The following is a 12,159-nucleotide window of genomic DNA, read 5'->3' on the forward strand; positions in this document are numbered from 1 at the left end:
ATTTGGAAACTTCTCAGACTCTTCTTGGTAATTGTTTTGGAGCTGTAAGTTCCTCAGGTTGACAATACCCTTTTGCATTGCCTTGTATCAGCCTGCATGGGGAAGAGGGGGATGGAAGGAAGAGGCAGTAATGCCATAGTAGTGCAAGGCCTTTTCTTCTTCTGCATTTTCTAATGCTCATTTTTCTTTCACTTGCAGGGCTCTTGGCTCCTGTGACGATGGGTTCCCACCAGCAGAAGGGCGAAGGCCAAGGGATTTCTGAGCAGTCTGGTGGATGCCATGGTGGAGGCAGTGGAGGAGGCTCATGTCATGGAGGTGGTGGAGGAGGATCCTGCCACAGTAGCGGAGGTGGAGGATCTGTAGGATATCAGAGCCAAGGATCATCCTGCCATGGTGGAGGAAGCAGCAGCAGCGGCGGTGGTGGTGGTGGTGGTGTTATCTACCAGACCCACATATCATCATCCTCCTTTGGAGGAGGAGGAGGAGGAGGAGGAGGAGGAGGCTACCAGGGACAAGAACCCATCTGCATTACTGGAGGAGGCGGTGGCAGTGGTGGTGGTGGAGGTGGTTCCAGCCACCAGAGCCAAGGACCCATCTGCATCGGTGGAGGTGGAGGAGGAGGTGGTGGTTCCAGCCACCAGAGCCAAGGACCCATCTGCATTGGTGGAGGTGGTGGCGGTGGTGGAGGAGGAGGAGGAGGTGGTTCTGGACACCAGAGCAAAATACCCATCTGCATTATTGGAGGAGGAGGAGGAGGAGGTGGAGGTGGTTCCAGCCATCAAGGTCAAGGACCCATCTGCATTGGAGGAGGTGGAGGAGGAGGAGGAGGTGGTGGTTCTGGTCATCAGGGCCAAGGACCCATCTGCATTGGAGGAGGTGGAGGTGGAGGAGGAGGGGGAGGTGGTTCTGGACACCAGAGCCAAGGACCCATCTGCATTGGAGGAGGTGGAGGAGGAGGAGGAGGAGGAGGTGGAGGAAAAGGAAGTGGAGGTGGTTCTGGATACCAAAGTGAGGGACCCATCTGCATTGGTGGAGGTGGAGGAGGAGGAGGAGGTGGAGGAAAAGGAGATGGAGGTGGTTCTGGCCACCAAAGCCAGGGACCCATCTGCATTGGAGGAGGAGGAGGAGGAGGAGGTAGTTCTAGCCACCAAAGCCAGGGTCCCATCTGTATTGGTGGAGGTGGTGGTGGAGGAGGAGGAGGAGGTGGAGGAAAAGGAAGTGGAGGTGGTTCTGGCTACCAAAGCCAGGGACCCATCTGTATTGGTGGAGGTGGAGGTGGAGGAGGAGGAGGAGGTGGAGGAAAAGGAAGTGGAGGTGGTTCTGGCTACCAAAGCCAGGGACCCATCTGCATTGGTGGAGGTGGAGGAGGAGGAGGTGGCGGTGGTTCTGGTCACCAAAGCCAGGGACCCATCTGCATTGGTGGAGGTGGAGGAGGAGGAGGTGGCGGTGGTTCTGGTCACCAAAGCCAGGGACCCATCTGCATTGGTGGAGGTGGAGGAGGAGGAGGTGGCGGTGGTTCTGGCCACCAAAGCCAGGGTCCCATATGCATTGGAGGTGGCAGCATAGGAGGAGGAGGAGGAGGAGGTGGTGGTTCCAGCCACCAGGGCCAAGGACCCATCTGTATTAGTGGAGGTGGAGGTGGAGGTGGAGGTGGTGGGGGTGGTTCTGGCTACCAGGGCCAAGGACCCATCTGCATTGGTGGAGGTGGAGGAGGTGGAGGTGGTTCTGGCCACCAAAGCCAGGGACCCATCTGCATTGGAGGTGGAAGTGGTGGTGGTTCCAGCCACCAGGGCCAAGGACCCATCTACATTGGAGGTGGGGGTGGAGGTGGTTCTAGTCACCAAAGCCAGGGTCCCATCTGCATTGGAGGAGGAGGAGGAGGAGGAGGTGGAGGAGGTTCTGGACACCAGAGCCAAGGACCCATCTGCATTGGTGGAGGTGGAGGAGGAGGAGGAGGAGGTGGTTCCGGCTACCAGGGCCAAGGTCCCATCTGCATTGGAGGAGGAGGAGGTGGTGGAGGAGGCGGGGGTGGTTCTGGTCATCAGGGCCAAGGATCCATCTGCGTTATTGGAGGAGGCTCTGGTGGAGGTGGTTCGTCTGGCTCTGGAGGCATATCCATACAACAGCAGACTCAGCCTATCTCCTGGCCACCACAGACTAAACACAAGTAGAAGCTTTAGAAGAGAATCTTGTAACAGGAAAGCCCAGGATGCAAACATTATTTCATTTCTTACTCTGGTAAATGAAAGAATACTTGCATGATTTCCTTTCTCCTCTTCCTTGGAATTTTTCTCTTCATCTCTCCAGCCAACCAGAACCTCCAGTGGTGTGTATCACCAACTTGCAGCCGCATGTGAGGTTACATCATGTCTATTTTCTGCCTCAATTTTCTAGTGTTTGCACAAGGCAATAAAACTGCAGCTCTAGAGAACTTCAGTGTCTGAGTGCTTGCGTTCTGTTTACACCACATATTTTCTTTATTTCACTCACCAAGATTTCTTTCTGAGGTTATGCTGTTTTAATAAAAAACTCCAGAGCACAAATGCATTGCAAACCTGTAGAAGAGAGATAGGATTCCCTAAATATTTTAGGTCATCTTTAAATATCAGTTGCTACACACGATCCTGACTTTTGCCTATCAGATATAGTACCCCAAAGTTGAACATTGGAAAAAGTCTCCTTCACCTAGGTACCAGACTATGCCCAAGGGAGGTGTAGATATGAGAGGGAAAATGCAAAAGCTCTTCACACTTTAGTTCAAAGAATTACAGGGTACCTTCACAAGTGTGAGGCTGAACCCCTTGAATGATGGAGGAGTTCTTGCTGCTCATGGCTGCACTAAGAGACACGAGGTCTGTTAAACCTTGGCTCCAGCTCTGAGCTCCTGGAGCATCCAGCATCAGGGACAGGACATCAGACAGCCCCTTCCAGTGCTGAGATGCCGAGCCTGGAATAACTGGGGAGCTCCTCACTCACACAGGGATAAAACACTGCTTCAGGTATGAGTCTTCAGAGGGAGTTTCCCTATGGGAAGTGATTCCTTTGATGTGGTACGTTCTGTCAATTAACAGCTGCAATGCGGAATGTAAAATAAACAGTAATATTTAATTCTTCTGGCAGACAACCTTGGCCGCTCCACTCTCCGTTTTATTACTGCTTCAAACAGGCTGGCTAACTAGTTTTTAAAAGAAAAGTAGTCTTTGAGAGTAAATACTGAAGAGAGAGAAATTCTGGGGGAACTGAGACGACCCACTGGGTGGGAATGAAGAGGTACCAGTGCTGCTGCTTCCAGTTTCAGCCCTGTTGCAGTGGTGTGGCCTCCCCCACCCAACTCAACCCCTTGCAATTGATGGCTGTGGATGCATCCCAAGCCCATCACATCCAGGCGATCCAGCCAGGACAGTGCCCAGGGAATCACCAAGCACCAAGTGGGACACAAGGACCCTGCCAAGCTGCACCAAGCAGCATGCAGGAATGGATCCAGCACTGGCCAGTGGCTGGGGCCTCTACCCTTTACCTCCAGCACTTGGGTTCTATGCTGGAGCAGGTATCACCCCTAATTCCAAGAGGCAGCGTAAATCCTACCTGACCTCTGCGCTGCCCATAGCAGGACATGCAAAAAAATGATCCGTGCTAGATTGGCACGGTGAGGTGTCCAAGCATGTGGGCATCTCCTACTCCCCTCTGCCATCCCAGCAACAGCACTCCCAACTACTGCAGCTCTATCCTTTCTTCCAGATATCTCCATTGCAGTGATGAGTTGATGGTTCAAGTAGTTGATCCTAATGGTCTTTTGCAACCATAATGGTTCAATGATTCAATGATTGAATGGTTCAGTGCTTCAATGATTCAATGATTCTGTGATTCTGTGATTGTAATGAATAACAAACACAAGTCCTCACACCATCCCAGCAGCATCCCCTAGCTCACGTGCAGGGCACTGGAGCCCCGCAGCTCCTACCTTCAAACACAACCACGGGAGCAGAGCTCACATGAGATCCGCACCCAGACTTTGAGTAGCCTAGGAAGTGATGCAAGGGAAAAGCATTGATCTGATTCGATGAGTCAAGAGGACAACTGGCCTGAAGGAGCACAATCTGTTCATAAATAAACCCATCATCATTCCTCTGGATGCCTCACAGCCCACTTAGCAAAACTAGAGGCAGTATAAAAGTTGCTCGGTTCCGTAGCGCATCATTCGCTCAGCATTGCGCCGTTGAACGTGTCATCAGAACCGAGAAGGGTAAGTCCATTTCTGCATATGGGAGCAATTCTTCTGATTTTTGTGCTTGCAAAACAGAAATGCCTTGGTGGAGCACACCAGATGGGTGGTGGCTTGAAGCTTAGGGGTGTTGTTTTGGTAAATGTAAATGTCTTGCGGATATTAGCTGAAGAAGGATCACTATATGATACTGGAAATCATAAGGACTGAGATCCAGAGGGAAGATTTATGGAATAAAAGACTCTAAATTCAGGAGATTATGTTGACTGTCCTCAGTAGTGTTGTGCAGTCTTGATAGTAAAGGCATTATATGTGGTTGGAATAAATGGAAGACAATTATCTGTAAGGAAATTCAGTGAATTCTGGGAATTATCCTTTCAGTGGAACAATAGCCGTATTGTCTGAGATCATTTTGACAGCAGTGTCTTTTTATCAGTAACAAATATGTGATTTCCTGCAGGACCGCTGCTCAGAGATGTGTTCCCGACAGAGCTCCGGAGGCTGCCACGAGTCATCCTCCCAGTCTGGGGGATGCTGCAGTGGGGGCAGCTCCTCCAGCTACCAGGCACAGGGCTCCTCCTGCTGCGGGAGCTCCTCAGGATACAGCATAGGAGGAGGATACAGCGGTGGCAGTGGGGGATCAGGCCAGAAGATCATCATTAGCTCAGGAGGAGGAGGAGGAGGAGGAGGTTCCTCTGGATGCTGTGGTGGAGGGTCCAGCAGTGGTGGATCTTCAGGTGGCAAGATCATAATTTCAGGAGGTGGGAGCAGTGGAGGATCCTCTGGATGCTGCGGTGGAGGATCCTCAAGCTATGGCACAGGAGGAGGATACAGCAGTGGTGGTTACTCGGGATCCAAAAGTATCATTGGAGGCGGAGGGAGCAGTGGAGGATCCTCTGGCTGCTGCGGTGGGGGATCCAGCAGTGGTGGATCTTCCGGAGGCAAGATCATAATTTCAGGAGGTGGGAGCAGTGGGGGATCCTCTGGATGCTGCAGTGGAGGATCCTCAAGCTATGGCACAGGAGGAGGATACAGCAGTGGTGGTTACTTGGGATCCAAAAGTATCATTGGAGGTGGAGGGAGCAGTGGAGGATCCTCTGGATGCTGTGGTGGAGGATCCAGCAGTGGTGGGTCTTCAGGTGGCAAGATCATAATTTCAGGAGGAGGGAGCAGTGGGGGATCCTCTGGATGCTGTGGTGGGGGCTCCTCAAGCTATGGCACGGGAGGAGGATACAGCAGTGGTGGTTACTCAGGATCCAAGAGCATCATTGGAGGAGGTGGAAGCAGTGGAGGATCCTCTGGATGCTGTGGTGGGGGATCCAGCAGCGGTGGATCTTCAGGTGGCAAGATCATAATTTCAGGAGGTGGCAGCAGTGGGGGATCCTCTGGATGCTGCAGTGGAGGATCCTCAGGCTATGGCACGGGAGGAGGATACAGCAGTGGTGGTTACTCGGGATCCAAGAGCATCATTGGAGGAGGTGGAAGCAGTGGTGGATCCTCTGGATGCTGCGGTGGGGGATCCAGCAGCGGTGGATCTTCCGGAGGCAAGATCATAATTTCAGGAGGTGGGAGCAGTGGGGGATCCTCTGGCTGCTGCAGTGGAGGATCCTCAAGCTATGGCACAGGAGGAGGATACAGCAGTGGTGGTTACTCGGGATCCAAGAGCATCATTGGAGGAGGTGGAAGCAGTGGTGGATCCTCTGGATGCTGCGGTGGGGGATCCAGCAGTGGTGGATCTTCCGGAGGCAAGATCATAATTTCAGGAGGTGGCAGCAGTGGAGGCTCCTCAGGCTATGGTGTGGGAGGAGGATACAGCAGTGGTGGTTACTCAGGATCCAAGAGTATCATTGGAAGCGGAGGGAGCAGTGGAGGATCCTCTGGATGCTGCGGTGGAGGATCCTCAAGCTATGGAGGAGGATACAGCAGTGGTGGTTACTCGGGATCCAAAAGTATCATTGGAGGAGGTGGAAGCAGTGGGGGATCCTCTGGATGCTGTGGTGGGGGCTCCTCAAGCTATGGCACAGGAGGAGGATACAGCAGTGGTGGTTACTCGGGATCCAAGAGTATCATTGGAGGCGGAGGGAGCAGTGGAGGATCCTCTGGATGCTGTGGTGGGGGATCCAGCAGTGGTGGATCTTCCGGAGGCAAGATCATAATTTCAGGAGGTGGCAGCAGTGGCGGATCCTCTGGATGCTGTGGTGGGGGCTCCTCAAGCTATGGCACGGGAGGAGGATACAGCAGTGGTGGTTACTCAGGATCCAAGAGCATCATTGGAGGAGGTGGAAGCAGTGGTGGATCCTCTGGCTGCTGCGGTGGGGGATCCAGCAGTGGTGGGTCTTCCGGAGGCAAGATCATAATTTCAGGAGGTGGCAGCAGTGGAGGAGCTTCTGGATGCTGTGGTGGGAGTTCCGGTGGGGGCAGTGGCGGTTCCTCAGGCCACACCATCATCATCGGCTCTGGAGGAGGCAGTGGTGGGTACGGCCAGTCCTCGCAGCAGAAATGCCCCATTGTCATTCCTCACATCGAGAGCCACCAGACCAAGCAGGCCTGCTACTTCCCCGGCCAGCAGAAGTGAATGTACCTGGCAGCCCAGCACTCAGCAGTAACAGCCCTGCCTTTTTCTGCTACCTTGTCCTCCTGCCTCTCCATACGACCTCGTTTCTTCTTGTCCATTGATCCTGCATCCCCACGTTGAGAACTCCCTAATGACTTTTCTCATCCTCCAGTGTGAAGTGCAATAAAAAACACTGTGTTCAGAAAGAATTGGTTTTGCAGCACTGATTTTATTCTTTCTCAGTCTCCTTTTACTTTTATTGTATATACTTTCATTCAGTGAATAATCTCCTGAATGCATTCTGCTGAGAAACCTTCAGCCTTCAGTGCTGCAGCTTATGGGTATTAACAGGCCTTGCTTAGGAGAGCCATTGTTGCATGAGCGAATGGTCTGTGTCCCTCATTAATATCCACATAAGCTGCACTTGGTGAATAGCTCCACTTGTTTCCCCTTCCCACATGAGGAAGCAAAGCACAATCTCTGGGTTTCCTGAAAGGATTTCAGTGCAGACAACAGTAAACCAGTTGAAGCAGAACCAGGCCAGCAGAAGTGAACACCCCCAGCAGCCCAGCACTCAGCAATAACAGCCCTGCCTTTTTCTGCTGCCTTGTCTCATTTCCCATGTTTGTCTTCTTCCCCACCACATGTCCTCTTCTCAACCCTTGGTGCTCCATTGCTATGCCATGAACTCCAGGCTCAACAAACTTCTGCCCCATGCTGTTTTTGTGAATTCTTTGCTCAAATTCTGCTGTATTTTCAATAAGCATGTATAGCACCTAATAAAAATCATGACATCGCAAAGTAGACTTATTTTTGAGTTTACTTTTTCTTGCTTTCTCACACAGCATCTCATTATCTTGGTAGTAGGAAATATATCTGGTAAGTTAATTGAGTCCTCCATTGAGAAGTTCAGCATTGCATTGTCACAGCTCTAAAGCCAATGCACCATAGAGTCCAGGAGGCTGTTGCACCTTTCTTTTCCTCTGGGCTCCAAAGTAGATCAACAACATATCCTAAAGCATCAAACACTCACAGCTTCCATTGTCCGCTTGACTCCTGCATATGCATTAATGTTTCCCTTTCACTGTCACCCCAGCTCATGGCTTTGATTCCTCTGGGGCAGCAGCACCCAATGTTTATGCCTGTGGAGCAACACAGAGCTTTGGATGGTGCAGCTGAGGCTGTTGGGTTCCAACCTGAAGCAGTGGAAGTCCAAATTAGCAGTTATTGCTGCCCAGAGTGGCCCAATGCCATACCAATGTCCATGTCCTTGTGGTACACCTTCCCACCCAGCTTTGCAAAACTTAAAACAGCTCTGCCCGGAAGAAAGCCTCCCACGCTGCGTTGGATGAACGATCCCTGGGCCAGCAGAAGGAAATAAAGCCAGCAGCACAGCCCTTAGGCTGTGAAAGCATACCACACCATGCCTCCAGGCCTTAATTCCTCCTTGTCCGTGTTTGGAAACCTGCTTTGAAATGAAACGCTGAGGGCAGCAGCACCACCTCTTTGTGCTGCTCGCTTGTCCAGTAAATGTGGCCTATTGCCAAAGCTGGGACTCCCTGCCCCTCTGGGGAAACTGCTCAGAGTTGAAGAGATCTGGTCCAGCACCACGAGCTGAGCTGAGCACGGAGACTTTGTGTGGACACCATGCAAGGCAGTGGGACCAGCACAGCCAGTGCGTATCCCCAGCACATCCCATCAGATCCTGGGTCTTCCCAAGGGCACAGCACAGGTAGATGCAGAAGGAAGACAGCTGGTGGATGTCTCCTACATGCCAGGAATAATCCAGCCACAGTGGGTTTAGATGTTTGGTCATTTAAACCTCTGCGGTTATCTCCAGGATCCTTAACCTTTCCAGGTCGCATCCTCACAAATCACCCAAGCTGGCTGCTTTACTCTGATTCAAATGTCTCTCTGGAGCCATCAGTGAAAGGATGGAGAGATCAGGTGCTGTGTGCAGCCCTGGGCTGCATCTTCTCCATCCTGGGTACCTGCTGACGCCATCTGCCCTTGCAGTGACGCCTGTGTTGCAAATGGTGTCATGCTGCTGAACCACATCTTTCTGCCCCTTCTCCACTCACTGCCACCCTCTGTCCTGCATGCACCAATCCTCATGCTTAGCATCTCTTACACCCACACTCCCACCCACCTCCCCCAGCAGATCTGCCTTGCAGTGGTCCTTGTTCGGGGCAGGAGGACAGGAATAAAGTAATTAGGCAGAAAAATGGGGTTATTAAGCAGGAGTAGCAATTACTGCCTCATGCAGGACAGCGGGGAGATATTGATCAGTTGTCATGAGTCAAAGCAAACATTGAGATCAGTGTTTGATTGGTAAATAAATCCTTGCCATTCCTCTGCGTGTCTCACTTCCCATCTATGCTGAACACCTTATAAAAGTTCCCGTGTCTTAAAGCTCTTCATCCAGTCAACTTTAACCTTCTAAATGTGTTTCCGATGGCTGAGGAGGGTAAGTCTGCTTTTTCTGCAGCTTGATGATGGCATATCCATGGGAGCTGGATGGCTTCATTTGGGAGCTTGGGGTGTATCTGCAACAGTACCCCACTGCCTGAGCATCCTTAGCACCGTTCTGGTGCTTCTAGCTACGCTGCATCCATTATTGCACTCCCATTTTGCTGCTGGGAGGAGAGGTAAAATCAAACCACTGGGAGCCACAAGCAGGCTGAACACCCAGCTAAGGCTGTGGTGGGCTCGGCACATTGGGACCGGCAGAGCCATCAATGCTTTCAACATGTTTATAAGGTGCGGGACATCTCTTTGATATGATTTAATGACAAGTCTGCGTTGTCCTTCGTGGTGGTTACGCACCTCTCACGGCTGTGCCGCTTATCTAAAGCCCATTGGGAATGCAGTGGATACAACAATGCAGCCAGCAATGTCGCCTTGCTTGGAAATCCTGATACACCGCTTTTGCAACACTTTAAAAGCAGAATCAGGGATAATCCGTGCTATCTTTACAGCTCAGCCTGAGGATTGAGAGGGCGAAACTGCAGCAGTTCCGAGGTGTTCAATTAGTTCAGCTTTTGATTCTCCCGAAATGCAGCCTAGAGATAGGAAACAGAAAATGTCCCAGTAAATGTTCACCTATTTGAAGAAGAGCAGAGCGTTGCCATGGGACACTGCCGTGGTGTAAAAATGAAGCAATAACGGGTGTTGTTTTCTTTTTCCTCTTTCAGATCTTTCAATTTTTACGAGGGAGATGCTCCCGCCGGAACAGGGGTTACAGCAATGGCATCTCCTCACACTACGGGGGCACTTCAAGCCTGCAGGGACGTGGCTCCATCTACTGCAGCGGAGAGGGCTCCATCATCTACAGCCGGGGAGCTGCACCCACATCCTTCCCCTATAGCATCACAGCGGGGTGCACGCCCAGCAGCGATGGGGTTGTTGTAATATCTGGGGGCGATAGTGAGGGGGCACGTGGATGGAGCACAACAGGAGGGACAGTCCCAACCTACAGCCCCCGGGGGGCGGTGGGATATGGCACCGAGGACACGGGATGGGGTACGGTGAGTGGTTCAGCAGGCGGCGGAGGATCGGGATGCTACGGTGGGAAATTGGGTGTTGGGAGAGGTTCTGGCTATGGGTACGATGCATCGCAGAGGCAAAAGGCTGTAAGCACAAGTGCTGGACAGGGGATGTATGGTGGAGCATCAGGTTATGGCACCGGGGGAGAGCTCAGCTCTGGAGGTGGTGGGATGGCACAGGTTATGCAGCAGAAGTGCCCCGTGGTCATTCCCGACATTGAGCCCCAACAGATCAAACAGAGCTGCCAGTGGCCCCCCAGCCAGAAGAAATGAAGGACCCTGCAGATCTCACTCTGTGCTCCAGATGTTCCACGCTGCGACTTCTCCCATGGACCAGGAGCTCTGCATTCCTCCCATCAGGCTGTTCTTCCAGCATCGGGAAGGGCATCTGTGCTTCAATGAGAGGAAAAAATCCCTTCCACCCTCTCCTTTTTCTCATAGGCTGGGAAAAGATTCCTTCCTTCTTCCCATTTTTCTCTTGGGTTGGGAAATCAAACCTCACTCTCTATAGGAACATCAGCATCAGGATAATTTGCTTCATTCTTTCCTCCTTCGTTTGGCATATCTACAAGACACCCAAAGAGATCGCTTCAAGATGGGCTACAGAAGATTGATTTTCCTATTGAAACGATATGTACTTTACAACTAAATTAATTAAACAAGACGTTGATTTTAACACAATTAAGATACACTGTTTACAACAGCAGGAAAAGCTGCTTCCTGGCTCTGGCAGACATCAGAGCCCCTCGTGCTGCTCCCACATTCCCAATGGGGCCCTTCAGAACTGCACGCAGCCCGGCCCCTACGAGCAGAGCTGCAGAATGCCCAGGTGATTTCCCCATGATTATTATTTACTACGTGACCTTGAGAATGCAGCTCTGTTTACTGGGACCGATTTCATGGCCAGCCCCCATCCGGCAGATTGCAGGAGATGGCGCAAGCTGAGCACGTAGACATGTGCTTGCACCAACAGTGTGAGGCAACTCCAGAGAGCTGGTTTTGTTGCTCGCAGCAACCTGCTTCGTGGCACTGTGCGATAGGATCAGGCCCTAATTTAGGAGGAGGGAGAGGATGGTTCCTCCGTGCTGAGCTGACAGTTCAGAGCAGAGGTGCTCAAGTACCAGTGATGGTATTGGCCAGATATTTAGAGCTCCAGGATGGCTCTCTACAAATATTAGTAATGGAACAAAAAGCACCCATAGCTCTGCGCCTGCTTAAAGGGAGAGAAAAGGACACACAGCTCCACTGTAAAATATGTTTTGCCATTTCTGTTTTCAACCACCTGGGAGGATTCTGGTTCTTCCAGCTCCACGAACACCCGTAAAACTTCCCCTGATGTTCCTTCCAATACTGGAATGGAGTGTATAAACAGGAGGGGGAACGGCTGCTTACGGGAGCGGATAATGATAGGACAAGGGGGAAGTCTTAATGGAGACAGGGGAGGTTTAGGTTGGATATTAGGAGGAAGTTTTTCACACCGAAGGTATTGAAGCACTTGGAACAGGTTGCTCAAGGAGGTTGTGGATGCCCCATCCCTGCAGGCATTCAGAGCCAGGCTGGATGTGGCTCTGGGCAGCTTGGTCTGCTGGTTTGTGACCCTGTACACAGCAGGGGGTTGGAACTGATGGTCACTGTGGTCCTTTTCAACCCAGGCCATCCTATGATTAAATGATTCCATTTTTCCTTCAGCACTGCAGCTCCCAGCCCCATGCTCAGTGTCACAATGGGCGCCTGCACACAGCCAAGTGTTGTAAGATGGAGAGCTGCGGTGCCGGGAGCGTTACTCAAGATTTTGTCACCCGCCATAATAAGTTCCATTCTAAAATTAGACAGCGTTA

The 12,159-nt window shown here is 51.7% G+C and overlaps 2 protein-coding genes across 2 annotated transcripts; both read left to right on the top strand.

Moving 5' to 3' along the window:
- Window positions 1–4,697: 4,697 nt before the first annotated feature.
- On the top strand, window positions 4,698–6,797 carry LOC128090665 (loricrin-like). Its single transcript, XM_052703111.1, has 4 exons — window positions 4,698–5,295; window positions 5,386–5,901; window positions 6,082–6,150; window positions 6,454–6,797. Exons 1-4 carry the CDS (start codon window positions 4,698–4,700, stop codon window positions 6,795–6,797), a joined length of 1,527 nt encoding a protein of 508 aa, XP_052559071.1.
- A 1,626-nt stretch (window positions 6,798–8,423) lies between these two features.
- LOC128090602 (uncharacterized) lies at window positions 8,424–10,594 on the top strand. Its single transcript, XM_052703001.1, has 3 exons — window positions 8,424–8,508; window positions 8,635–8,723; window positions 9,971–10,594. Exons 1-3 carry the CDS (start codon window positions 8,424–8,426, stop codon window positions 10,592–10,594), a joined length of 798 nt encoding a protein of 265 aa, XP_052558961.1.
- Window positions 10,595–12,159: the final 1,565 nt, after the last annotated feature.

This window comes from Tympanuchus pallidicinctus, unplaced genomic scaffold (genome assembly GCF_026119805.1).
Source record: "Tympanuchus pallidicinctus isolate F22 unplaced genomic scaffold, pur_lepc_1.0 scaffold48, whole genome shotgun sequence".
Lineage (NCBI taxonomy): Eukaryota > Metazoa > Chordata > Aves > Galliformes > Phasianidae > Tympanuchus > Tympanuchus pallidicinctus.